Raw genomic sequence first — 25,179 nt, forward strand, 5'->3', positions numbered from 1 at the left:
CTAACCACTGAGCTCCAGGACCCCAGGACTCTTACCTTTGACTTCCAGCCGCACCTGGTTCTGAGCGTGTCCCAGCACGTTGGTGGCCACGCAGGTATATGTTCCCTCGTCGTCTTTGCGAGCTCTCCGTAGCTCCAGCGTCCCGTTGTCGTGGATCAGGTACTTGCCTCCGTACAGGTTGTTGCCCTGTTCATTCTTAAACCTCCGGACAGAAAAGGAACAGTATTTGAGGGGGTAAATGCCGAGGGAGACCGAGCCAGTCGCAAACACTGAATGGCCTCCTCCTGTTCTGCCCCCCACTCAAGGTAACAGTACGATGAGGTGCCTCTTACCATCGCAGGTTGGGGATCGGGGAGCCAAAGTAAGCACAGTCCAGTCTCGCTCGGCTGTTTTCAATCACTTTGACTATTTGGTTTCTCCGTGACAACATTCTGGGAGCAACATCTGCAAGGACAGAGAGACCGAGAAGCATCAATGTAGGCTGTGGTGACCACCAGACAACAACAACAACAACGACGACGACAAACACTCAGGTCTCAATGTTTCAAAGGGTTTCAATGTTTCGAGACGTTTGGGATGGGTGGAGAGGAGAGGGCAGGGGGTGTCTGTACCGAGGATGCTGACAAAGGCGTTGGCCAGGAGGTATCCGTGCTCGTTGGAGGCGTTGCACTGGTACACGGCGCTGCTGCCGATCTGGGCGTCCCGAAAGATGATGGTGTCATCGGAGATTTCCCGGCTCGGGTTCGGAGGAGCCTCTTTGGAGAGAAAAGAGATGCGCACGGCATGAGTTACTGTCCGCTCCGCTTGGGCCAGTGTGTGTGTGTGTGTGTGTTTGTGTATATGAAGGGTGGGGGGGGAGAGGAGGGAGGGGTCAGTGTGCATGGTCGGAGTCAATGTGTGTGGGGGGGGGGGTCAGTGTGTGTGCAGGGGGTGGAGTCGGTGTGCGGAGGCAAGGTCTCCATTGCAGGAAGTGACCTCACATACTCACTCTCTATTAGCTCCCCGTTCACCAGCCACTGGATGTTGGGTTTGGGGTTTCCATTCGCTCGGCAAACCAGGCTCCCATACTCCCCGGGAGACAACACCAGGTTCTCCGGCTGATCCAGCCAATAGGGAGCAGCTTCGAGATACAAGAGAGGAGAACATTATAGCAACAGGAAGTTACACTGGCACCCAGACAGCCATCCTCGTGCTTCAGAGTATCCCAACCAAACCACTGAGAGCCCCACCTACGCAGGGAACTTTCCCCCCACCCCCCCCGAGACTGGAATAGTTGGGAGAAGAGAGAGAAGTGGGGGTGAAATGGTGAAAGGTCCTCTTTCACTTCCCAGCGAAAGACGGATTGGAACAAATATTATTCCCAACCCGGATTTGGACTCTACCATTGTCCACAAATAAGTCGGAGAGTGGGGTGGGGTGAGGAGGATATGCGTGTGGATGGATGTGTGGGCAATCAGAAAACTAATGGAGTGAGGTTAGGAGGGCTGCCATCACATCAAACACCCCACCCCCGCGCCCCCAGCCCCAGCCACCACGATTCTGTAACCGAACAAGCTCGAAAATAATCTCCCATCACCTTTCACCCTGACGGTGATGGTGTGCCTCATGCTCCCCATCTTGTTGGACGCCAGGCAGAAGTACTCTCCGGAATTCTCCTCCGACACGTCCACGATGCGCAGTGTCTTGTTGAAGTTTTCCAGTCGGATCTTGTCCCTGGGAAGCTCGCCTCCCTTCTTGTGCCACATGATGTACGGCGTGGGCCTGAATAACAGGGAGGGGAACGATTCACGGGCAGTCAGAAGGGATGCCCCAAATGTGCTGGGAGGCCACCCCCATCGAAGTCATGGGGTAAGAGTGCGCGTGGAGGGGGCAGGACAGGAGTGGGAGAAGTGGGTGGTGGGTCAAGAATGGGGGGCAGAGGGGGCAGGGGAAGCCGGGATGGGTTTCTAGTTTATCCCAAATTCTTACAATTGATAATAAGTGCTATATCCTAACTCGGAGTGAAAAAAATTCCTTCTTACCCCCTCTCCGGATTTTTTGGTTCACAATCCCAAGTCTGAGTTGGGTTCTCCACCCCTCCCCCCGGGCCCCTGATCCCTTTATAACTAAAAGGAAATAGTTTTTCCCCCCCCCCCCCGCCCTCCACCTCTCCACCACCCGCCCCCCACCACCGCCCCCCCCCCCCAGACAGACAGACAGACGCTCGTTACGTACACTCCAGACGCGATACACTCCAGTAACAGGTCCTCCCCGCGCAGGATGATTATGTTGCTGGACGTCCCGGTCGGCGACATGAACCTGGGGGTCAGCTCTGTGACCGGCCGAGCTGCCAACAGAGGAGGAGAGGAGGTCAAGTCAGCCGTGTTCCTCACCAACATCGCACGACTCTACTAGGCCCGAGATCCCTCCCTGTCTCTCTCTCCCTCTCTCTCCCTGCAAGGACCTCGCTGTCCTAGTCACTGTAAGACTAGGCTCGGAATCTCACGGTACAACAACAACAAAACAAGAAAATGACATTTGCACAGCGCCTTTCACATCGGGAGGACGTCCCAAATTTGATCTGTAGGAAGATAGGAACAGGAGTAGGCCGTTCAGCCCCCTCGAGCCTGTTCCGCCATTCTATTAGATCACGGCCGATCCGTTCCTCAACTCCAAAGCCCATTGCTAGCGAAGCAATCTCGTTAATAAAATTATTGAGTTAGTTGGGTCTAAAATGCAACTAGTGCTAACAGCCCGAGGGGCGGGCCATGTTCAAACACGCACAGCGCTTAAAAAACAAGACACAATCGCCTGCATTGCTTTTTGCTGTGGTTAATTGCAGGATTAAGGAAGGGCAGCTGTGTTGGCTTAAACATGGGCTCGGAGCCCAAATCACGTTTTCCCACGCAGTGTGTTATTCGTTACAGTGTTCCCGGGAGCTGGCTACGTTTGAGGTCATCCGATGAAGATTACACGCAACCTCTTTAGCAATGGGGTCCTATCATGAGGAGATCCCTTTATTGGTGGCATTCTCTGAGGCAACAATCACCACATTGCGCCTACATCACGTGGCGTCTACGCTGCTCGTTCTTCACTCCCTCAATCCCACCATTGGCAACCGAGCCTTCACACACTATGTGCCCACTCCCTGACATTCCCTTCCCCTCACCACCAAGTCCCTCCCCCTTGCGCCCTCTCTCCCTGCCTCCAAAACACTCTGAAAACACAGTATCTCGTAGACCCGGGCGAGAATGTGTGATGCACTTCAGGAGGTTACACTGCATGTGAAAGGCGCTGCTTAAGATGCCCAGAAATAAACCTACTTTTCCTTTATGATCTGACTCTTAATTCCAAACCGCATTTGGCAATAAAATCAACAATAAGGGATTGGGATAAAGGATTGTGTTAGGGAATATCCTTAGATGTGGGGGGTGGTGCTTGGCAAGCCGGTCACCTTTATTCCCACTGTGCTGGTGAGTTTAGTGAGTGAGTGAGTTTAGTGAGTTTAGTGAGTGAGTGAGTGAGTGAGTGAGTTTAGTGAGTGAGTGAGTGAGTGAGTGAGTGAGTGAGTGAGCGGGCCAAAAGCAATATGAAACCAAAAAAAAGCACAGGATTGCTGGAGTGAGGACAACATGGGGTGTATAGGTTAGTCTTTGGTCAGTACATCCATGGATTGTGAAATGATCCGCCCTGTCTCAAATTCCACCTGGTCTTAGCTTACGAAACCCGACCCTCTTCATTTTAAGACCAAACAGCGCAGATTCGTGAAAACAATTCTTAAAATCCCATCTCGATCTGGAAGCCGGGTTTCTTCCAAACCAAAAAAAATATATAAAGGTGTGGTCTTAGATTTGAAGACGCACAGAAGAAAAAAAACTCTCTCGCAGGGCTAAGACTGGGCGGAATTTTGAGACCACTCTGGGATGGGACGTGGGGTGGAGTGGGGTGGGTGTGGGGTTAAGATATACGGGTGAGTCAGGTGAGGAGACTAAAGGGTTAAGTCCGCAAAGTTCTCCAGAAGGTGCCGTCCACTCACCGCTATACAATTCAGATTCATTCACAAAGCGTGTGATTGATTCATTATTGGTATCCACTGTAACAAACAAAACAATGTGAGCGTGCAAAACCAGGCAGGAGAACGGGGTGGAACATGCGGGGGAAAGGGGGCGGGGGGGGGTGGTGGGAGGCGGGAAAAGTGGGGGAAGGGAGAGGGGATAAGGGGCGGACTTGTAAGCTGAAGATGGAAGCGCTTGCGAGTTGGTGAGAGCTCCCAACCCTCAGGGTGGATGTGGTGGTGGGGGGGGGGGGTGGCAGGAGGGGAGAGGATGAATAGGTTGTGATTGAGACCAGCAGAGGGTGGGAGGGGAGCGCAGCGCAGGGGGTGGGGGAGGAATGTGATCAGAGGGGAGTTAAACAAGTCCTTGGGTGGAGAAGGCTTCCGGCCACATGTCACTACTTGGTTCCATGAGTGTGAAGTGACGAAGGCCAAACAACCAGGTTAGCAGTAATGTTTCAGTGGGATTAGGATGAGTTCTGAACTGAAATGACGGCAAGGCTAACTTGGGCAATGTGTGTGTGTGTGTGTGTGGGAGAGTGTGTGTGTGGGAGTGTGTGTGTGTGGGGTGAGGGGTGGGGGGTGGGGGAAAGGAATATTGGTGAGTCACAGCCAAATCGTTCCAGGAACGGAGTGGAATTAATGTCTTGCTGATTGATGGCTACCGATAGTTCTCGCCATCATTATCAAACACCATCTCTGCTTGATGAGAATAATAATAATAATCCCTTGCATTTGATATAGCGCCTTACCACAGAACATACCGTAAAGTGCAGTGACTGTGTATTTTGTGGGCGAAACGCGGCAGCCAATTGAGCACAGCAGCGTCCCCACAAACAGTCGTGGATCGAGTGACCAGATTATTGTTATTATTACTTATATAGATTTTCTAAAGGGATGATTAACCCTGGAAAAGCGATCTGCCAATTGAGTAGCCAGCGAGTTCCTGCTTACCGCTAGGTAAACGGAGATTTGTGGAGTAAGGAAAATTGCCTAATGTTTCGCCCCAACCCGCCCGGGAATCGAACCCAGGTCCTCTCGCTTGCTTGCGAGGCGAGTGCTCTAAGCGCTACGCAGCAAGACTCCGCAAATACTCACTAGTCAGGACTTTGAGGGTGATGGGGTTTTTCTGCTGGATGGTGTGGGTGAAGAGGAAGCGAGCGTTGCAGATGTAGTCAAATTGGGCGTCTGCACGAACCACGTTAGAGAAATACAGGTCCCCGTTCAGCCCCTGTGACACTCGCCGGTGCTGGGGGATTGGCTGCATCACTGGAACACACACAAACAGCCGCACTCACACACAGAGTGAAAGCACTTCTAATATACTGACTACACACACACACGCACACCAGACATACACACACATACACCAAACACACACACACACACAACAGACTCACACATAGATTCACACGCACACACTCTCAGAGCTGGGACACTTACAGCTGTCCATCCAGAAGATGACTGGGATGGGGAGTCCTGGTGGTGGTTGACAGCGAAGTATGACCGAGGTTCCCTCCTGGACCAGCACCGGCTCCAGGTTCTCCTTCCTCCACAGCGGAGCCTCTGTGCACAAGACCCATCAATGTCAGGTCGGACCACCCTGAGCTACAGCTACAGAGAAGCCAAACCACTTGAAGAATTCAGACCGACACTTGGGAAGCAGAGATATTCCAGGATTAGGTGAGAAAGCAGGGGATTGGGGTTGGGTGTGGAGGGGTATTAAATGGGCTGTAGCACCGTGGGCTGAATGGCCTCCTCCTGTACCTATCTTCCTGAGTGTAACAGGGATTATAGTAAGATTGTTGCCTAGCTCAGGGCCGTGTGCCTTGTGTCACAAAAGGGAACGTTTGGCCAGAGACCAGGAAATATTTCTGGACACAAATTGGTGAGAAAAATCAAGAGCTAGAAAAGGCTTAACAGGAAGAGAGGTTAGTGCCAGGAATCTGGGAGGGAAGGCCTAACAGAGGATAACTGGAACCTGTGGAACTGCAAGCCATGAGCGGAGAAAAAGATTCACAGAAATTTACGGTAAAGAAAGAGGCCATTCAGTCTATCGAATCCACACCAGCTATCACAACACACTGTCCATTCAATCCCACTGCCCCGTGCTACCCCCAACCAGCTTTTTGATCATTCACATCCCAAGATTGTTGGGAAATATCCCCGCCAACCCAACAGGGAGTGTTTCCGAGGCTCTTACTGGAGACGCGGAGGAGTATTTTGTGGGAGAGGGCGGTGCCGTGCTCGTTCCTGGCTGAGCACTGGTACTCCCCCTCGTAGTCCTCCGCCCGGCCGCTGTAATGGAAGTCGATGACCAGCGTCCCTGACCGGGATCGCATGGACACTCTGGGGTCTTTGGCAACGTTGAAGAACTTCCCGTTGCGGGTCCAGGAATAGCTGTAAAAGGGGTCAGTAAAATCAGTCAGTCAGTCTCCACCATCCTGTGACTTGGCTCTTGCCAACCTGCACCTAATACTCTCCGGAATTAGGTAAGCAGATTGCATCCCTCCAGGGAGGGAGAGACAGGGAGAGAGAGAGAGCGCATTCTATTCCAACAATCTATCGCTGGGATTTCCGCATGGAATTCTCACCTCGGTTTGGAGACTCTTAAGCACGGTGATGGGTTTCCAGGTGTGTCAGACACCCGGCTGCCCCCTCCTCCCTCACCCCTCTCCCCCACCCCCCCGCAGAGTAAAACATCCTGTGTTTAACGCAAATGGTGAGGATTGAAATAGTCTGAAGCTAAACCAGGGCAGAACAGGTCTGGTTGCTCTGCCTGATGGTGACTTGGATCAGGGCCGAATGCTGAGGGAATGAGAGCAACTGAGGCTAAAAATAAATCTTGCAAAAAACCCAGCCACTTCAACACAACACGTCAGTCCAGATCAGCTTCACTCTCGACGTGGGCAGAGAGCTTTCCTCGCAGCTTACATCAACGTCGATTCAACTGGACTTACATACATACGTCAGGGTATGAAAAATGTAATTGAACCAAACTTTCTCGGGAGCTGTAGCTTTAACCGACGGAATAAACCGATCGGAGGAAGTTAGGGTCAGTACGCTTGTTAAGACTGTTGACTGGGGCACGGGGCAAAACTCCCTTCTCTATCCTGGTGGTGTCCTGGGGCGTCCACTTTGCACGTCCACCTGAACTTTGGTTTAAAGATTAATCCACTAGTTTAGCTGTTATGTTCCCTATAAGATATTGGGACCCACATTCTGAATGTTTCTTGGTGCCAACGCTACCGTTCAGCCATCGCACAGCAGTCGCTACTGCTCCCGGCTGGTCCCAACGGTTGTTTGAGGACTCAGGGCAGGGATGAGATAGTGACAATCAGACAGGGCAGGAACCTCACCAACTCGAGGCAGGGAGAAGTGACTAACGTGGATCTCTGGTCTGAACACAAATGGTGCAGTGTCGTTTTGCAGTGAATTTTGTTCCTTGCAGTTCCCGGATTTCTGCCACTGGAGGTCGATAGAACCACAGGGTTGTTTGTGTTTAGCCTCCAGTGGCAATCATGATGTATTGTGTAGTCAATTCTCTCAAAAATGGGTTGAATAGTGTAATAATCCTCGCACTTAACACAGCACTTTTCAGGTTGGGAGGACATCAGGGGAGCATGCCTCGTGTGGCGACTGTGTGGGCAACCGCGGCAGCCAGTTTATAATCTAGTACAATATAATATATAATAATAACGATAATAATCCTTGCATTTGATATCGCGGCTTGTCACAGAATAGACCGTGAAGTGGATTGGATGTGTATTTTGCGGGCAAAACACGGCAGCCGATTGCGCACAGCAGTGTCATGGCAAACAGCCATGAAAGTAAGACGACCAGTTTTATTTGGGGGATTGTTGAGTTAATCTGGTCGTTGAGGAACCCCTCTTCTGTTTTGTGTTAGACAGCGCTTTGCTTGGGATGAGGATCTCCTGAGGATAACCCTCCTTGCATGCCTCCAAGGGGGTCATTACGTAAGCGAGCGAGCGAGCGAGAGAGAGAGAGAGAGAGAGAGAGGGGGAGAAAGAGAGTGGGGGGGGGGAGCTACCTACGTGGGTCTCGGGTTCCCTTTGCCCTCGCAGTCGATGACCACATTGTCTCGTGGATCCACAATATAGTCCTTGGGGGCCTGTTTGGTGATGGTGGGTGGCTGGGCCACTGCAGAATCGACCCATCGAGAGAGAGACAACAACAACAACAACACGATGTTACGTTTGTGTCATGCTTTGCGACGCGGCGAGGTCTGAGACGGAGGCCAGGGTAGAAACTCCTGGCGCGCATTGGGGCTGAATCACGCACCCTCGCTGGGTAAATAATATCAGGAGATGCGAGAGAAGTCTAAGGAGACACAGATGGTATTGGCATGCAGAGCACAGCCAAGCACCGAGAGGGGTGGGGGGGAAGATACCAGGTGGTTGCATGCACGCAGCAGGCAGTCGGATCAGCCAGGGTTTAACTAACCCTCATGGTGAGCCCCTCAGATCCACACTAATAGAAACTAACACATTTGCGATGGCTCAACCATCTCTGGAGAGCAACGTTGGGTTAACTCCCCGCTGAGCCCCAGCAGATACGCGAGGTAAAAGCAGATTGACAAATCGATCACGACGAACATCACAGAGGGAATCGATCTCCAGAGGGAGGTGGTTGTAAAGGATTAACATGTACCGGTTGGGGGAACACTTTGAGAGGCTAACACCCAGGGAAACCTGCCTGCCATCAGCACCTTAGCATCAGACTGGACCATAAAGTCACATCAGGGTCTAACTCGCAGGATTTCTCAATGTTAAAGAAAGTGTCATTGAGTTTCTAATATAATAATAATCCGTGCATTTGACTGTAGGGCCTTATAGTGCCTCATCAGGTCTTCGAGCTCTTCACAGAATATTACTATAAAGTGATATTTTTTATACCGTTGTGAAGTGTGAAAGTTTATTTTTTTTGGTGGTGGGGGGGTGGGGGTGGTCAGCCGGGGGTCTGCCCCGTACGGAAACAGATCAGAGCAGCAAGTAAGGGGTACTTTGGAGTGATGCGATTAATGGGAAATTGAAACACACAGATCCTGAGTGAGTGGTGTTCACAGCAGATTAAAGAATTACTTGGCAGGTTAAGCTACTGTGGCATCGCTCTGGGTTTTGTGTGTGTGTGTACGTGTGTGTTGGTCAACACTCCAGCCTAGCAGTTGAGCAAGACTGAGCAGGACAAGGCTGGTTGTTGCAGGAATAAGTTCAGATGGTTAAAAGCAGCCCAACAATGTCTTGTCCTGCTGACACAGCATTAAGATACTCCACAGTTTTCTGACCAAGGTACAAAGCAGGAGCGGCAAATCGCCCTGACAGTCACCTAAACCAACCCTGTGAAACTCCAGTCAATATCTCCCAGCCACTCTGACTCTGGTTTGCCAGGAAGCACTGACCCTGGACCCATCCTCCTACAGATCACCATGTTCTTGGCTGAACCAGAGACAAGCGAGCCGAGGGGAGCTGCGCACCCACCAAAGCACCGAATCTCGCCACAAAGGCACGATCAAACCAACGGCAAGGGCGGTAACTTACGTTGTCTCTGAAGGTTTGCTATTATCCCATTGTTAGCGAATTGCAGGCAAAACAGAGGTGAGGAAATCGGGTTAGTTTGGGAAGGAAGCAATCTGTAAAATGTACGAACACAGACCTGACAAAGAAGACTTTGATCCAGGGTTTAGGAACCGTACCGAGGGTGTTACTGACACACTAACAACACCGACACCCAACTAGGTTGAGTGAGAGAGTGAGTCTCATGACCAGCAAAATCCAACGAGGAAAATAAATTAATTAATCCACCCAAAACCCAATCCGTTAGGATTTTGAGGTTTCCAGAAACACTCCGTGTGCTTGCTACTTCAGCAGTGAGACGTACAGGGTTATATGCATCTACAACGTCACCCTTCATGTGTCTCGGAGCGCTTAACATATGCACACGCAAATGGAAAAACAGAAGCACACACAAATGCATACACACAAGTGCATACACACACGCACGCACAGATACATACACACATGCGCGCACAAATACATATACACACGGCGCACAAATACATACACACACGCGCGCACAAATACAAACACGCACACACATAAGGATGTACACAAACACACACACACACCGTGTGCCACACACAAACACGTGCATCATCACTGCCTCGATAGAGACAGAGAATGGCAGTTTGCACTTTAAATGCCAAACTGAGAGCCACTTGCTCCAGAACATGTGCATTGAATGTAAAATATATTACACCACCCCCCCCACCCCACCCCAACCCGACATGCACACATACCCTCCCTCTAATTTGGGGTGTAAATTAGAAAGCTAATTGTTATCAACACCGAACTGGAGAGAAACCCCTCATGCAGAAAATTGGAAGCAAATCCAATAGAAACGTCCATTATCGCATCAGTTTAAGGCAGAAATCTGCAGTGAATTCAGTGGAATTAAAGCGCAATTATCTCCATCAACGTGAGTGTCAGCGCCGGGACTCGACAGGGCAGATCTCCTGGGAGAGGGCTTCGAGGAAACGTCAGACCTCAATCAGAGAATAATCCCCTTCCCCTCCCCCCATCTCTCCCCGTCCCGTCCTCCACCAAACACATCGTAACGAGTGACACATTTAATTGGATCGGAGTCAAAACATCCGGGATATCAAAGGCAATCCTGCACATTCCTGACTGTGGCGTAGGGCGAGCACTGAGCAGGTCAATGTCCCCCAACTGGGAAGTTCTCTTTCTAATTCATTAATATTAATAGAGTTTTAAGTCGCTCCGAGACCCCGCCCGGCCTGAAGTGCGCTATATAAGTGCAAGTTGTCGTTGTTGTTGTTGTATTAATCCACAATACAGGCTCCCTCTCTCATGTTAATCCCATCCACATCCAAAAGTAACAACAACTTGGGTTTACATAGAGCCCTTCACGCCAGGGTAGTGTCTCCGAGCGCCGAAATTCACAGCCCAGTACTGGGGGGGGGAGAGGGGGAGGGAGGCTTGGGTTGGGGGGGGGGTCATCTCCACTGACACTTACGGTCGAGGGGGACTTCAATCGCTGAGAGCAGGTGGCACAGACACACCAGGAAACCCAGCCTGGCCAGCCGCAGGCCCCCTCCCCTCGGCAGCATTGTCAGTCTGGTCGCTGCTCCTGCCCCGACTGGGAAGCCAAGTCTACCACCAGCTGAGCCCCGGGTCTCCTCCTCGCACAATCACCTGCGAATCACACACAACATTACCATTTACCATCGAACCAAGTCACTGACTGTTGTCCTCGGAGTTTATCTCTCTAAAAAACTGGGTGGGGGGGGGGCGGAGAATCATCCTTGTCACCGTCCCCTGCTCTGGCTCTGTGGTACGGCCAGACCTAACCCCCCCCCCTCCCCACCCACCCACCTTGTGTTGGTGACCCGAACCTGGAGGGCGTTTCACCCACAAAACAAACATACGGTCACTACACTTTACAGTATATCCTGTGAAGTGCTTTGAGACGTCTCGAAGACATGATAAGGCGATGTGTCAAAGATTATTATTATTATTATCTGAACTCTGCAGATCCAGTAACACACAGCCCAGCGTTGGGAGCCACTGACTTCTTCCACTTTGGAGGAAGAGGTGCGGGAAGGGAAGGGGTGGGGGGTGAGGGACGGGGGTGGGGATGCGGGGGGGAAGAAATAACAGGTTTAATCACAGAAAGAAAGGAAGGACACAGCTAAAGAGCTGCCAGGCAGCCCACTGTCTGGTCTGGGGTCTTGGCATGGACACAATGAAGCCAGGATAACACGGGCTTTGGGGGTCATTGTTGCCTCCGCTCTTCACTCAGACTTCCATCTGTCTCCCCGACACAGACACCCAGACATCTAGCCTGTCAATCACCCCGGCCAGGAGACTGAGCAAACGTCCAGCTCCCCCTTCAATCCTTGTCACATCCTCCGCCCATTCAGAGAGGGGGAACCATCTTTTATTCATTGTCTCACTCTCGGTGCAAAAGGAACATTAGTTACAGTGAGTAAGCTGGAGGGGTGGGGGGGGGGGGGAGAAAGAGAGGGGGGAGCTTGGCATTCATCAAGTGTAGTTTAGTTTGCAGCTGATACTGTGATGGTCAGTCGTTTGCACTCTCGTCTCTGGGCCACAAGGTTGTGGGTTCGAACCCCAAATTGGGGACTTTGTGCTCACAGTCCCGGCTGACCCACCGGCCAGGATTTATTTCTAATCCTCACAAAGGAAATTCACTCGGTATCTTATCTTTCCGTTCTAGCCATGAGCTTGTATGAAGTGTAAGGGGGTTGGGGGTGGGGAAAAGCGGGGGGACGGTGGCGGGGCAGGGCGGGGGGGAACAACATACAACTGCCCAGAGTTCACTCACCTGAACTGGGAAGAAGCAGAGAGCAACAGATGTCCTACAGTCCCGTGCCCGGCTCTGCCTTGTTCCTCTCCGACACGCTGGCTCCTGGGGTCAGCCACCCTGCGGAGAACACAGGCCAGGATTGAAGAGGTTTCATTGATTAAAGGCAAAGCTTCTTCCAACACTCCACCTGCGCCGCCTGCATTCTCCATCCTCGCACCTGATTGTTCTCCCTCCAGCCCCCAACCTCACAGTGGTTGAGTCCAGTTATTCCCCTGGGGGGGGGAAATAACTGGACTCAACCATCGTGAGGTGATGGGTGGGGGGGCGAGGAGAGGGGAAGAGCAATCAATCGGAGAGCATCCAACCAATGAGCACACCTGGCTGTCAGGACACTGAAAGGGTCCCTGGGAAGAAGTTTCCATGGGAACCAGTGAATTAATCCTGGGGGATGTCACGGACCTTTGACCCGCAGCTGAGGGTCAACTTCACAGTTCGGGAAAACCGTCTTCCAAACGAAGACTGAATAAAGAGCGTTCAGCGTTCCACAAGATGTTGGAGGGAGTGAGATCGGAGGGGCCAAAGGGCCTTCTTCATCCTAAATCAATCTCACCGACTCACATTTTGAGACAATGATCTTGAGGCTAATATTGAAATCTCGAGCACTATTTGTCAGTTCTTAAACCCACACATGATGTAGAGTGACAGAGAGAACCAGTGAACCTTCACCCCCACACTGGGAGTTACAGTCTCTGATAAGATCTCACCTTCTCAACATCCAAAATGACACCCAGAATCATAATAATAATCCTTGGAAAAAAAGAATTTCTCCCAGTGTCCTGGCCATCAATCGCCCCCAGGGAAAATTGGTCATTTGCTCCATTGGTTATTTTTGTGGGCCATTACTGCAGACAATTCTGTGTCTGCCTACAAAATACAGAGTCCCAGCAATTATCCATAGAGTCCGTTGAGACATTTGGTACGAAATGAAAGGATTATTACGAGCCAAAAACGTGGGGAGAGGGAGGATATGGCTTTAAATGTAATGTAACATTCCCGCCTTACACTTCCTGGAAAAACAGCGAGATGTGAAGTGTGAATGAGGTTAGGAATTCAGCCGCACAAAGGCCGAGTTTGTGTTGAGCAGAACCCGATCCCACACAAACATCTCACGGCAAAAAGGGGGTTCCAAGCCAAAGAAAGGATGGATTCTTTCAGCGCTCAGTGAAGAGGTAACCCGTAGGTTTCACTGCGAATTGTTCTTCAACCACTCCTTACTACTGCACAGACTGTGACAATGTGTGCTCAGAGACTGTACATTACACAACGAGAGACCCCCCACCCCACACTGTGCTGAATAAAAAGCGACTCAAAAAGTTACACACGTGGAGTTCTGTAGCTCAGTGGTTAGAGCACTCGTCTCGCAAGCGAGAGGACCTGGGTTCGGCTCCTGGGCAGGGTCAAACCTAAGGCAAGTTTCCTCACTCCGCACACATGCCTCTGTTTACCTAGTGGTAAGTAGAAACCCGGTTGTGAGTCGATTGGTGGATTGCTTTCCGGGGGTAATAATCCCACCAAAAATAATAATAATTTGGTCACTCAATCCACGACTGCGTGTGCGACGCTGCTGCGCGCAATTGGCTGCCACGGTTTGCCCACAAAATTCACAGTCAATACTTCTCTGTGAAGCGCTTTGAGGCGTCTCGAAGATGTGATAAGGCACTGCATCAAATGCAAGAATTATTATTGTTATTGTGGTTACACAGTGAGTGACTGTTACTGGGCTGAATAACAACAACAACAACTTGAATTTATATAACGCCTTTCATGGCAGGGCAGCGAGTAAACAGCGACTCCAGTTACACAGCGAGTGACCCACACTGCCCTGAACAAACGCCACACTGGACAGTCTCGCTTCCGGGTTTCCATTTGGCGGTCCCGTAATCTGGCATTTCCGCGCTGGCGGGGGCATGCCACGCGGATGCAGGAGGTGGTGGTGGTGCGGGAGGGGGGGGGTGGCGGAGGGAGGTGGGAGGGGGGCTGTTGTCTCTTTACGTCACCAGGGAACACCCACAGCTCGTCTTTGAACGGACTTGCACAACAACACTGACATCTGGCATTTGGAGAAATTCTTGCTCAGACAATGAGAGCTTTATAATGAGCTCAGGTCCACAACAACACATCGAGAGTTGTTGATGTTGCCGGTTCCAACAGAGCCACTCTGTGGAATTTGTTTCTCTTTGAATAAAAGGCTCAAAAAAACAATTCTTATTTTACCCCAAACCCAATTCTATGTCTTCTCTCTCGCTCTAATACTTCCTTCATGTCTTTCTCTCTCTCTCTACTACTCCCTTCTCTCTCTCTCTCTCTACTACTTGCTACTCTCTCTCCTTTGGGACACTGCTGTGCACAATTGGCTGCCGTGTTCATGCACAAAATACGCAATCAATGCACTTGACAGGATATCCTCAACGACGTGATAAAGCGTTATATCAAACTGTTATTCCTGCCTTCCTTCTCTCTCTACTTCCTCCTCTCCCTGTTTCCTTCTCTCTCTCTGTTTCTCCACATCATTTTGTCTGATTAAGCTAATAGGAGTGGATGGGGAAATTGTCTAGTCTGTTGGGGAACGGGAGGATGGTCCATTGGGTCTTTGTACAGTGGGAATGAATAGACGGCATCTCATTCAATTTGATTTGAACGGACGAAAGCATTAAAATCTGCAGTTGGAGTTATTTGGTCAGAAAAGCCTGATGGATTACAACAGCTAATAGGTTTACCATCCAAACACACAGATCAGTCAGAACATCCCAGGAACACACGCTCATACACACACACTCTCACACAATTCCTCATCACCACAATTACACCGTTGCTTTTCATCCATTTTAATGCACATCATTAATCCCCCGTGATAACCCATCAGTGAACTGAACAGTAATACTTACAGCAGTCCACTCTCATTAGATTAGTTCTGAATGTGCAAGCTTTCACAGTAATTCCACCAGAATAAACCCAATAGTGATTCTGTTACCATTATAATGTCGCTTTAAAAGGCACTAAGGGATACAGCGCCACAATGCTTCTGATTCAACTTTCATACTTTCAGAGGTCCTGACCTAAAAGGCGCTACATCCCTTCAAAAAACCTAATTGAAAAAATAATAATTTGGTCACTTCAATCCACGGTTGTTTGTGGGGACGCTGCTGTGCACAATCGGCTGCCGCGTTTCGCCCACAAAATATACAGTCAATCCACTTTGCAGGATATACTGTGAAGCGTGTTCAGACTTCTCAAAGACGTGACAAGGCGCTGTATCAAATGCAATTATTATTATTATTAATCTATCAACCTCTCCCCCCCCCCCCCCCCCCCACACACGCGCGCACAGCAGCTTTACTGGAAGTAAAGTGTCACAACAAAGGAACAGGAGGAGGCCACTCAGTCTGTCAATCATGACTTTCTATTATCCGAGATCACAGAAAATCTTTTAATCCCATTTCCTCAACTCTTTCTCCGTCGCCCTCAATACTCTCACTGGCCAGTGTTGTGGGTGATACGCGGCAGCCAATTGCACACAACAGAGTCCCACAAACAGTCGTGGACCGGCTGACAAATTATTTATTTATTTATTTATTTATTTGAAGGGGTTATTATCCCCAGGAAAACGATCCGCCTATCGACTAACAACCGGTTCCTAATTGCTGCTCGATAAACAGAGGAGCGTGTGTGCGGAGTAAGGAAACTTGGCTAAGGTTTCGCCCTTATTACATGTACACACACACACACCATACGTAACCTTTCTGCTCTTTCATTCTCCATCTCCGACATTCGTCAATCCAATTTTAGGAGCAAATCTCATGTGAGTTACAGTCCGTGTAATTCTTTAATCCTGATAATCCGCAGCCCCGGACTCATCCAATTTCACTTTCAATCTGAGGGACGGATATCAAAGCCGTCCCATCTCTCCCACCTCTTTTGGTTACAAATCTCCCCTGTCCCCATTCCAATATCCAGTGTCGAATCTGCTTATTTCCAGATACACATTGCAGCTTTCCTGCACTATAATTAATAACTTGTTCTGAAACCTGATAGATCAAAATCGGGAAATCCATTGCACTGTTTCTCTCTACGAGACCTGTATGTAGTGTACATAGTGCTTAGCCGGCTCACCTCGCAAGCAAGAGGACCTGGGTTCAATTCCTGGGTCAGGGTGAAAGATTGGGCAAGTTTCTTTACTCTCCGCACACGCCTCTGTTTACCAAGCAGTAAATAGGAACCTGGCTGTTCGTTAATTGGCCAATCGCTTTTCCGGAGGTAATAATCCCTTAAAAAATTATATCCATTAAGAACATAAGAACATAAGAGTTAGGAGCAGGAGTGGGCCATTCGGCCCCTCGAGCCTGTGCCGCGCCATTCGATAAGATCACGGCTGATTTTCAGACCTAACTCTAATTATCTGCCCTGTCCCCATATCCTCTAATCCCTCTGTTTTTTAAAAATCTATCAGTCTCAGCCTTGAAGATGTTCAAGGACTGACATCTACAGCCTTCTGGGGTAGTGAATTCCATAAATTCACTGAATGAAGAAATGTTTCCTCAACTCTGTTCTAAATTCCAGGCAGAGGGCGAAACCTTGGGCAAGTTTCCTTACTCCACACAGAGCCTAATAATAATCCCTCCAAAACCCAAAACAATAATAAATTGGTCATTTTCAATCTACGACTGTTTGTGGGACATTGCTGTGCGCAATTGGCTGCCGCGTTCGCCCACAAATATACAGTCAATTCACTTTACAGTGTGTTCTGTGAAGCGCTTTGGGACGACCTCCCGACGTGAAAAGCGCTATATCAAATGCAAGGATTATTATTATTATTATTAAAAGGCTGACCCTTAAAAAAATTGGTCACTCAATCCATGACTGTTTGTGGGACGCTGCTGTGTGCAATTGGCTGCCCTGTTTCGCCCACAAAATATACAGTCAATTTACTTTACAGTATATCCTGCACTCGAAGATGTGATAAGGTGCTATATCAAATGAAAGGATTATTATTATATCATAGGACTTAATTCCTCACCAACTGCAGACTCTCTCAGACCTAACAGTTTTGCAGCGATGAATTTAGTTCCGGCAAAAATGATAATTTCTCGGGGGAGATTTGTTATTTGTACAATAGCGACATGTGGTTTCCATCAGTCGACATCTGGAAAAGTTACACAACAAAAAAATTCCAGTATTGGATATTGCAACACTCCTGAAAATGCCGTGAGATTGTTCAAATTTACTCTGGGTGCCTGTCCGCTGTGGGATAAACTCCAGGGTTCCACTGCTAAAATAATAATAATAATACGCCTTACAACAACAACAACTTGCACTTATACAGCGCCCTTCACAATATATTGTTAAGTGGATTGACTGCGTATTTCGTGGGCGAAACGCAGCAGCCATTTGCGCACAGCGGATGAGGCAGGAGGGAGGGGCACGGGCGGGAGTGGGCAATGGGACAAGGAAGCATTTGCATATCAAATGCAAAGATTATTATTATTATTATTATTATTAATTATTATTATCTCTCGGCACTGTGTCCTATGGGCTCTGGTTACTTATGACGTCTCTCTCTCTCACTCACTCACACACACACACACCGTGGGCAGTGCGACTGTTGGGAATATGTAGCCTTTAGAAACTCCCCCAACACACGGTCTGATGGTCTCATTATTCGCTCCCCTCGTCAGCATGCCTACAGATTCCTCGCCTCCCTCCCTCCTTCCTTCCCTCACCATCATTTTTATGGCCTGTATTGATGTCTTCCTTCATTTTTCCCCAGCCAGTGCTCCGGCGTGATAATTAACCCCTCGTGCTTCCTTTTGTCAGCGCTGTGAAAGGAGCGCGTTGCCTTGGGGAAATCGGGAACGTTGGCTGGTCCCCATGTTGTCCATCAATCACCCGCCATCCCACCCACCCACCCCTCCTCCTCCTCCCCCCAGATACTGTGCAAAGGACCCATGTATTAACGCGTTTCTTTGTGAGATTTGTGCAGTTTTTTTGTTAACGACTCCATTAAACCTGACACCGACAAACCATCTCTATTGGGCTGCAGCACAAGAGGTCACAGCGCTTGTTTAGATGAATCCAGCAGCAACATTGGCGTGAGGTTTGGGACGTTTCATAGCTGTTGGTGGGACACCGCTGTGTGCAATTGGCTGTCGCGTTTCGCCCAGAAAATACACAGTATTTCACAGTAAATCCTGCGAAGAGCTTTGAGACATCTCGACGATATGATAAGACGCTATATCAAATGCAAGGATTATTATTATTATTATTATCATCATCATGCATGGGTTAGATAGAACCCAGCCCTGACAATCCACTCCTGTTCAGCAACAGCTGGGTAATAATTAAGCACTTAAGTAATAAGTGCCTTGACTGGATATTGCACAGAGCGAGAGGACCCAGAGACAACTCAGCCAATGGAGCAGGTTACCTGGAAGTCTGGCCCAGTGTACAGCTGGTCATTCCAGTGCCCCTAGTTTACATGCTGAAAATATCACTAGTTATAGACTGCTGCGCATCCTTGCACACCCTACTCTGGGAAAGAAGGAGAGAAAGGGGGAGAGAGAGCGTTGCATTGTCGGAGGTGCCGTCCTTCAGACGAGACATGAAAATAAAACCGAAATGCCATCTGCGCCTGTTAAAAAAAAAGGGAGTTTTTTTCCCGGTGTCCTACACATTTAGCTCGTTTAGCTCGAGAGGCTAACCGCACAAACACCTGTAAATCACGGTCAGTTATTCTATATATGATCCTCCCTCCAACCCCACCCCACAACCTTGTCCAAATCCACCCCGGGATTAAGTTCCACTCTGTAATTATAATCCTTGTGGTTGCATTTGGTATATAGCGCCTTATCACGTCGGAAGGACGTCACAAAGCACCTCACAGAATTTACGATAATAAATAATAATCCCTGCCTTTGATGTAGCGCCTCATCACATCATTGAGACGTCTCAAAGCCCTTCGCAGCATATATTGTAAAGGGGAAAGACTGCATTTTGTGGGCGAAACGTGAGAGCCAGTTTTTGCGTACAGCAGTGTCCCACAAACACTCGCGGATCGAGTGATCAATTTTATTTGGGGGAATGTTAGCCAGGACACCGGGAGAGAGAGGGAGAGAGAGAGAGAGAGAGAGAGACTCCCTTCTCTTATTGTGAAAATAGAGTGACTCGCTTCTGAATGTGTGTTATTACTATATTATAAATCTCTCAAACTGGATTAGATTCCAGTTTGTATCTCAGTCTCGATCAACAGTAATTCTCTTTACAGTGAACTGCAGTATGGGGGGTGGGGAGGGGGGGTTGGGTGCGAGACAGCTGTGTCTTTTTATCTATTTAAGCATTGGTTTCAGCAAAGGGTCAGCTACGGAAATCGCTAGACGTGAATTTCCGATACATTCCTCAGTGTCACATCTGTCTGAGACCACATCACTGTGTCCAGCTTCACCTCCAACACAGCAGAGGTGTAAGTTTTGAGGCGTCTCGAAGACGTGATAAAGAGCTATATCGATGGCAAGGACTATTTTTAGCATTATAATAATCATTATAATACATGTTGGAGCCCCCAACCCCCTCCCCAACCTGTCTCCACTCGGTCGCTGGCTGCTCGGAAATGATTAATTTCTCAAAACGCTGTGATATGGGGGATGGTGGGGTGGTGGTGGGTGAGGGTGGATGGAGGGAGGGAGAGAGGATTACGGGGGAAAGAGAGGGAGTAACTGCACATAGGATTGACTGCATTTACTGTAGAGTTTCAGGGCATCCGGAAATTTGGCAAATTGTTGAATTTAGTCTTCCCTTTGAAGCAGGGTTTCCTGTCCTGCTTAAAAGAATCTCTCTTGCGCACAAGCACAGAAACACACAGACTGGGACACAGAGAGAGACACACGGAGAGAGACACACACACACACAGAGACACAGAGAGAGAGACACACACACACACAGACAGAGACACAGAGAGAGAGACACACACACACACACACAAAGGCTTCAAAACAATCCCTTAAGAATGAACTTTTCCCCTCTCGCCCTAATCCTAACATTCCCCCTCTCTTCCCCTCACCACAAAACACAATGCAAAGCTGATATATATATATATATATATAAATTTAATAATATAAATATAAAAACACACAGATAACAATAGCGAGTGGAGTTGGCTACCTGTTCTGTCAACCGGTCCCAGTGTGTCCTTCGTTGCCTTCCTGCCTGGCTGAACGCTGGCGTTGTTATCACTGTGGAGTGCTGCCTCTTGCTAAGTTGTACATGCTCCCGAGCGCTCGCTCTCCAAACCGCCCCGGTTATCAGGGACCGAGGGACAATGCCATATTTTATTTACTTACAACCGTACCCTGTACACAGCCTCCCTCCCTCCCTCGCTCCCTCCCTCCCTCCCTCCCCAGCCTTGTTCTCCCAATCTCTCTCTTGACTCCCGTCATGAATTATTGATGAGAAACAATCCTCCGTACAAAAGGGCACACACACACACACACACCACACACACGCACAGTCAGTCATGTACCACAAACACTGTCTCTTTACCCCACTCTTCAACACCACAGATGGTTCCCACTTACACAGAGGTGTGAGTTTTGCCCACAAAATATACAGTCACTACGGTTTACAGTGTATCCTGTGAAGCGCTTTGAGACGTCTCGAAGACGTGATAAGGAGCTATATCACATGCAAGGATTATTTATCATTATTGCTGAGTCTTTGGTATCCAGGTGTCACATTCTTAGAATCACGTCGTTAAGACGTCTCAAAGCACTTCGCAGAATATACTGCAAAGTGGATTAACTGTGGGTGAAACGCAGTGTCCCACAAACAGTCGTGGATTGAGTGATCAAATTATTTTTTAATACATTTTTATTTTTTTGGAGGGATTATTCCCCCCGGGAAAGCGGATCCACCAATCGATTAACAACCGGGAACTTACTGCTCGGTAAACAGAGATGCGTGTATGTGTGTATGTGTGTATGTGTGTGTGTGTGTGTGTGTGGAGAGTAAGGAAACTTGTCCAACATAGACCTTTTAGATGACATGATAAGGCGCCGATTCAAGTACAAAAATCGCTAATCATACAGAAACATAAACACAAACAAACGCGTTTACAACACAAGTTTCTGCTTCAGAAGCTGTGAGGGATTTGAGTGCTACAGTGCTCTCCGCAAAGAGAGAGAGAGAGAGACACGCGCGCACACACCCATACACACCCACCCACAGATCCTAGGGTTTGTAGCTTAGACTGGGGTATTTTCTCCATCAGTGTGTGTGTGTGTGTGTGTATATATATGTGTGTGTCTGCGTCTGTGTGTGTGTGTCTGTCTGTCCCACACCAGGGAGGGTTTTCCTTTCTACCAACAATCAAGCCCACAGATGCTGCGAAGGGACCAGATTCAGCAGCAAGGCTTTTCAGCCCCTTCAGCTAATCGCTTTAAGGGCATTTCTTTAAAGGGATTTTCTCTTGTGAGAGTCCGGGTGAATAAAGGAGCGTGGCTTACAGGAGGAGAGGAGATACACTGTGCAGCTGGTGTCTGTGACACATGCCGTTATCTCTCTCTCTCACACACACGCGTGCTTCCACAGGAGTCAGGCTTTTGTCTGTGGGGTACCGGCTGCTTTGGCTGCGTCTGTTCTGGTGGGGGGTGGGGGGTTGGGCAGGGGGCGGCGTGGGGTGGGGGAAGGGGCGAGCACAGGCTCGCTGTAACCTGTGGCTTTTCGCTGACGACTTGGGAGTTGGGGCCCAGGAAAGCCGTAGACCGCAAGAAATGGGCGTCTTACTGTATGCGTCGCCCGCAAACACACAGTCACTACGCTTTACAGGAAAACCCTGGGAAGCACCTTGCCACGCCTCGAAGACGTGATGAGGCGCTACATCAAGTGCAAGGATTATTATTCACCCTCCATCCAGCAATGGTTCTGAGGAGAGAATCTGGTCCTTGATGATTTAGGCCACCTTGGTTACCATGGCAACTTCCCCAAGGATGCCGGGTTAGCTGATATGATGGAAGATTCCGGCAACGAAGCCAAAACCCTCCGCCCCCCCTCCCCGCCTCTCCCCTTGCTCACTTCTCCTCACGACAGCTTCATTACTTTAATAAAAAGCACCTCCCAGGGGGCTGGGGCTCAGGGGAGGGGGAGGGAAGGGACAGATGCTGTGCGATGAGATTCCGGGTACCAAGAATTCCTGGACACCAAACAAGTCGTCCCTGACAACCAACCCAGCCAATGGCAATCCTCCCCCTCCCTGTTAATTGGACCATAATTGGAAGTCAAAATTGGCTTTTTTTTTCAAATTCCACCCTCTATTTTTTGGTTAATCGCCTAAAATAGTTGCGCCATCATGTTCTCTCTTGTGCTGAGTGCGAGTGTGTGCGTCTGTGCGTGTGCGTGTGTGTGTGTATGTGAGCGTCTCTTTCTCTCTCTCTCGTTCCCTCTCTCTCCCTGAATTTACCTCTCTACATGCAGTCACGCGTGTCTTGGAGAATTCGGAGTGTACATGCCTCTGTATCTGTGTGTGTATTTGTGCATCCCTTTCTCTCTCGCTTTGTGTGTGTGGCGTGTATCTCACTCTCTCTCTCTCTCTCTGTATGTATACATGTGTATATATCTCCCTCGGTATGCGTGTGGGTGCGTGTATTTCTTCTGTATTTACCTGTGCGCATCTCTCTCCCTCTCTCTCTAAACATATGTCTCTCTCTGTATCTCTCTGTATGTGTGAGTCAAAGCGTTGCCAGTCATTGCGACTGTTTCAAAATTCTCTACTCCGACATTCACGCTCTCTGTAAATTTTGTCTACCTCCTGTTATACATGTGTTTTGCAGAAATCTCTCTCTTTCTCTCTTTCTCTCTCTCTCTCGCGCAGAATTCTCTGTCACTCCCACCTATTGGATTTTATGCAAGCCAGGGATAATGCATAAACATGAGACATTCCTCAGCTCAGTCACACTCGGAAAATATATATACAGAACTGTTGCCTTCAGGGACTGAATTAGATTTGCGTAACCACTGACGGAGCGAGAAGGAGGGAGGGAGGGAGGGAGGGAGAGAGAGAGAGAAAAAAAATGGTATACAGAAAGGGACAGTGAGAGAATAGTATTGTCATGTCGCCGAGACGTCTCAAAGCGCTTCGAATGAGAGGGGTGGAGAGAAAGGGGGGAGTGAGTGAGAATGAGGGGGAGTGAGGGAGGAATAAAAGGAGAGAGAACGAGAGGACAGAGAGAGGGAGTGAGAAAACACAAGAAAAAGGGGAAGCGATTTAGCTGCAAAAAACGCAGTGATGTCTCCAAACACCAAGAAATTTCGCAGTAAAGGGTTTGGAGCCATGTGTTGGGAATTAATTGGGTAAAAAACGTTCACGAGGATCAATGGCAATGAACGGAACGACACTTGAATTGCACCTAACCCTGAACCACAGTGGCCAGAGGGTAAATAATAATAATTATAATAATCCTTGCATTTGATATAGCTCCTTATCACATGGTTGAGACATATCAAAGCGCTTCACAGAATATACCGTGAACTGAATAGACTGTATATTTTGGGGGATAAAAAATTACGGGTGTTCTCTTTTAAATATTAAACAAATTAATATTATTTTATTATTAAAAGTGAGCCAGGAAACAGCTCCAAGCCCCCCAAAAAACCTGGAAAACATTTCCGTGTTTGCAACCGATCGATTCTTACGAGAGAAAAGAAACGGATTTTACGAATTTTGCTCCGTCTTAACTATTAAAGATTTAAAGATAAATTGTTCCCGTGGTCTTTGACTGCGTGGGTCTGCAGAGTGTAGATTCCACCCAACTCCCCCCCCCCACAAACACACACACACACACACACACACACGCACACTTCCAACGGAATGACAGACAGAAATGGCTGAGCAGTCAAATGTCACCACTTCTCCTTGAGAAGAGAAGGGAATTGATTTCCGATTCAATTAGAGAAAGTCCTTGAAGGATAGGACAGGGGAGGCTCCCTGAGTATCTCAGCCTGTACTGGGCTGAACGACTCTGTATTACACTGCAGTTATTATAATAATAATAATCTTTGCATTTGATATAGCACCTTATCATGTCTTCGAGACGCCTCAAATCGCTTGACAGATTATACTGTAAAGTGAATCGACTGTATATTTTTTGTGGGCAAGACGCGGCAGCCAATTGCGCACAGCGGGGGCCCCACGAACAGTCATGGATTATTACTAACAACCAGGTTCCTCGTTACTTGGGGAGAAACAGAGGAGCATAGAGTAAGGAAACTTGCCTTAGATATAGCGGTTCCTTACTCCACACGCCTCTGTTTACCCACAGGTAAGCGGGAACCCGGCTGTTAGTCGGTAGGTTCTACATCAAATGCAAGTACTATTTATTATGATTATTATGGTTATAAGTGTGTGTGTATTTGTGTGTCTGTTGGACTCTGAGCGTGTGTGTGTGTGTGTGTGAGAGAGAGACAGTCACACATGGAACCCACAAAACCACAACCAAACACTCAGTAAAAAGCGATGAAGTCAAGTTGAGACTGAGCGCTATCGAGAAGGGACTGAATGAATGCGCACAGACGCAACTCCTCCCCCCAACCCACAGCACCGCCCCTGCCCCCCCCACCCACCACCACCCTGCCACACTCCATCAGCTGCATGAAAGCCATCCAGAACACAAGCCTGAATGGAGAGCACTGATTAAAATGCCTGCCTTATTGGGCTGAGAGGTGAATGGACATTCAATGAG

At 48.9% G+C, this 25,179-nt stretch overlaps 1 protein-coding gene across 4 annotated transcripts in view; it reads right to left on the bottom strand.

Annotated features, from left to right (window-relative positions):
* LOC103182438 (neurofascin) overlaps positions 1–25,179 on the bottom strand; it is a 60,746-nt gene that overhangs the window by 24,905 nt on the left and 10,662 nt on the right. For 3 of the 4 annotated variants that reach the window (XM_007899458.2, XM_042342073.1, XM_042342072.1), the window contains exons 1-9: positions 5,477–5,528; positions 5,132–5,302; positions 4,016–4,072; positions 2,215–2,326; positions 1,577–1,761; positions 989–1,120; positions 612–755; positions 333–444; positions 36–202 (exon numbers count right to left, since the gene is read on the bottom strand). In XM_007899458.2, coding sequence (XP_007897649.1) covers positions 36–202; positions 333–444; positions 612–755; positions 989–1,120; positions 1,577–1,761; positions 2,215–2,326; positions 4,016–4,072; positions 5,132–5,302; positions 5,477–5,486 — 1,090 coding nt within the window. In that variant the 5' untranslated portion in view covers positions 5,487–5,528. Of the gene's footprint in view, positions 1–35; positions 203–332; positions 445–611; positions 756–988; positions 1,121–1,576; positions 1,762–2,214; positions 2,327–4,015; positions 4,073–5,131; positions 5,303–5,476; positions 5,600–6,236; positions 6,434–8,088; positions 8,195–11,086; positions 11,266–12,415; positions 12,515–25,179 lie in introns of those variants that run through there. The other variant, XM_007899459.2, reaches the window with a different exon arrangement.

The sequence above is a fragment of the Callorhinchus milii genome, unplaced genomic scaffold, assembly GCF_018977255.1.
Source record: "Callorhinchus milii isolate IMCB2004 unplaced genomic scaffold, IMCB_Cmil_1.0 Scaffold19, whole genome shotgun sequence".
Lineage (NCBI taxonomy): Eukaryota > Metazoa > Chordata > Chondrichthyes > Chimaeriformes > Callorhinchidae > Callorhinchus > Callorhinchus milii.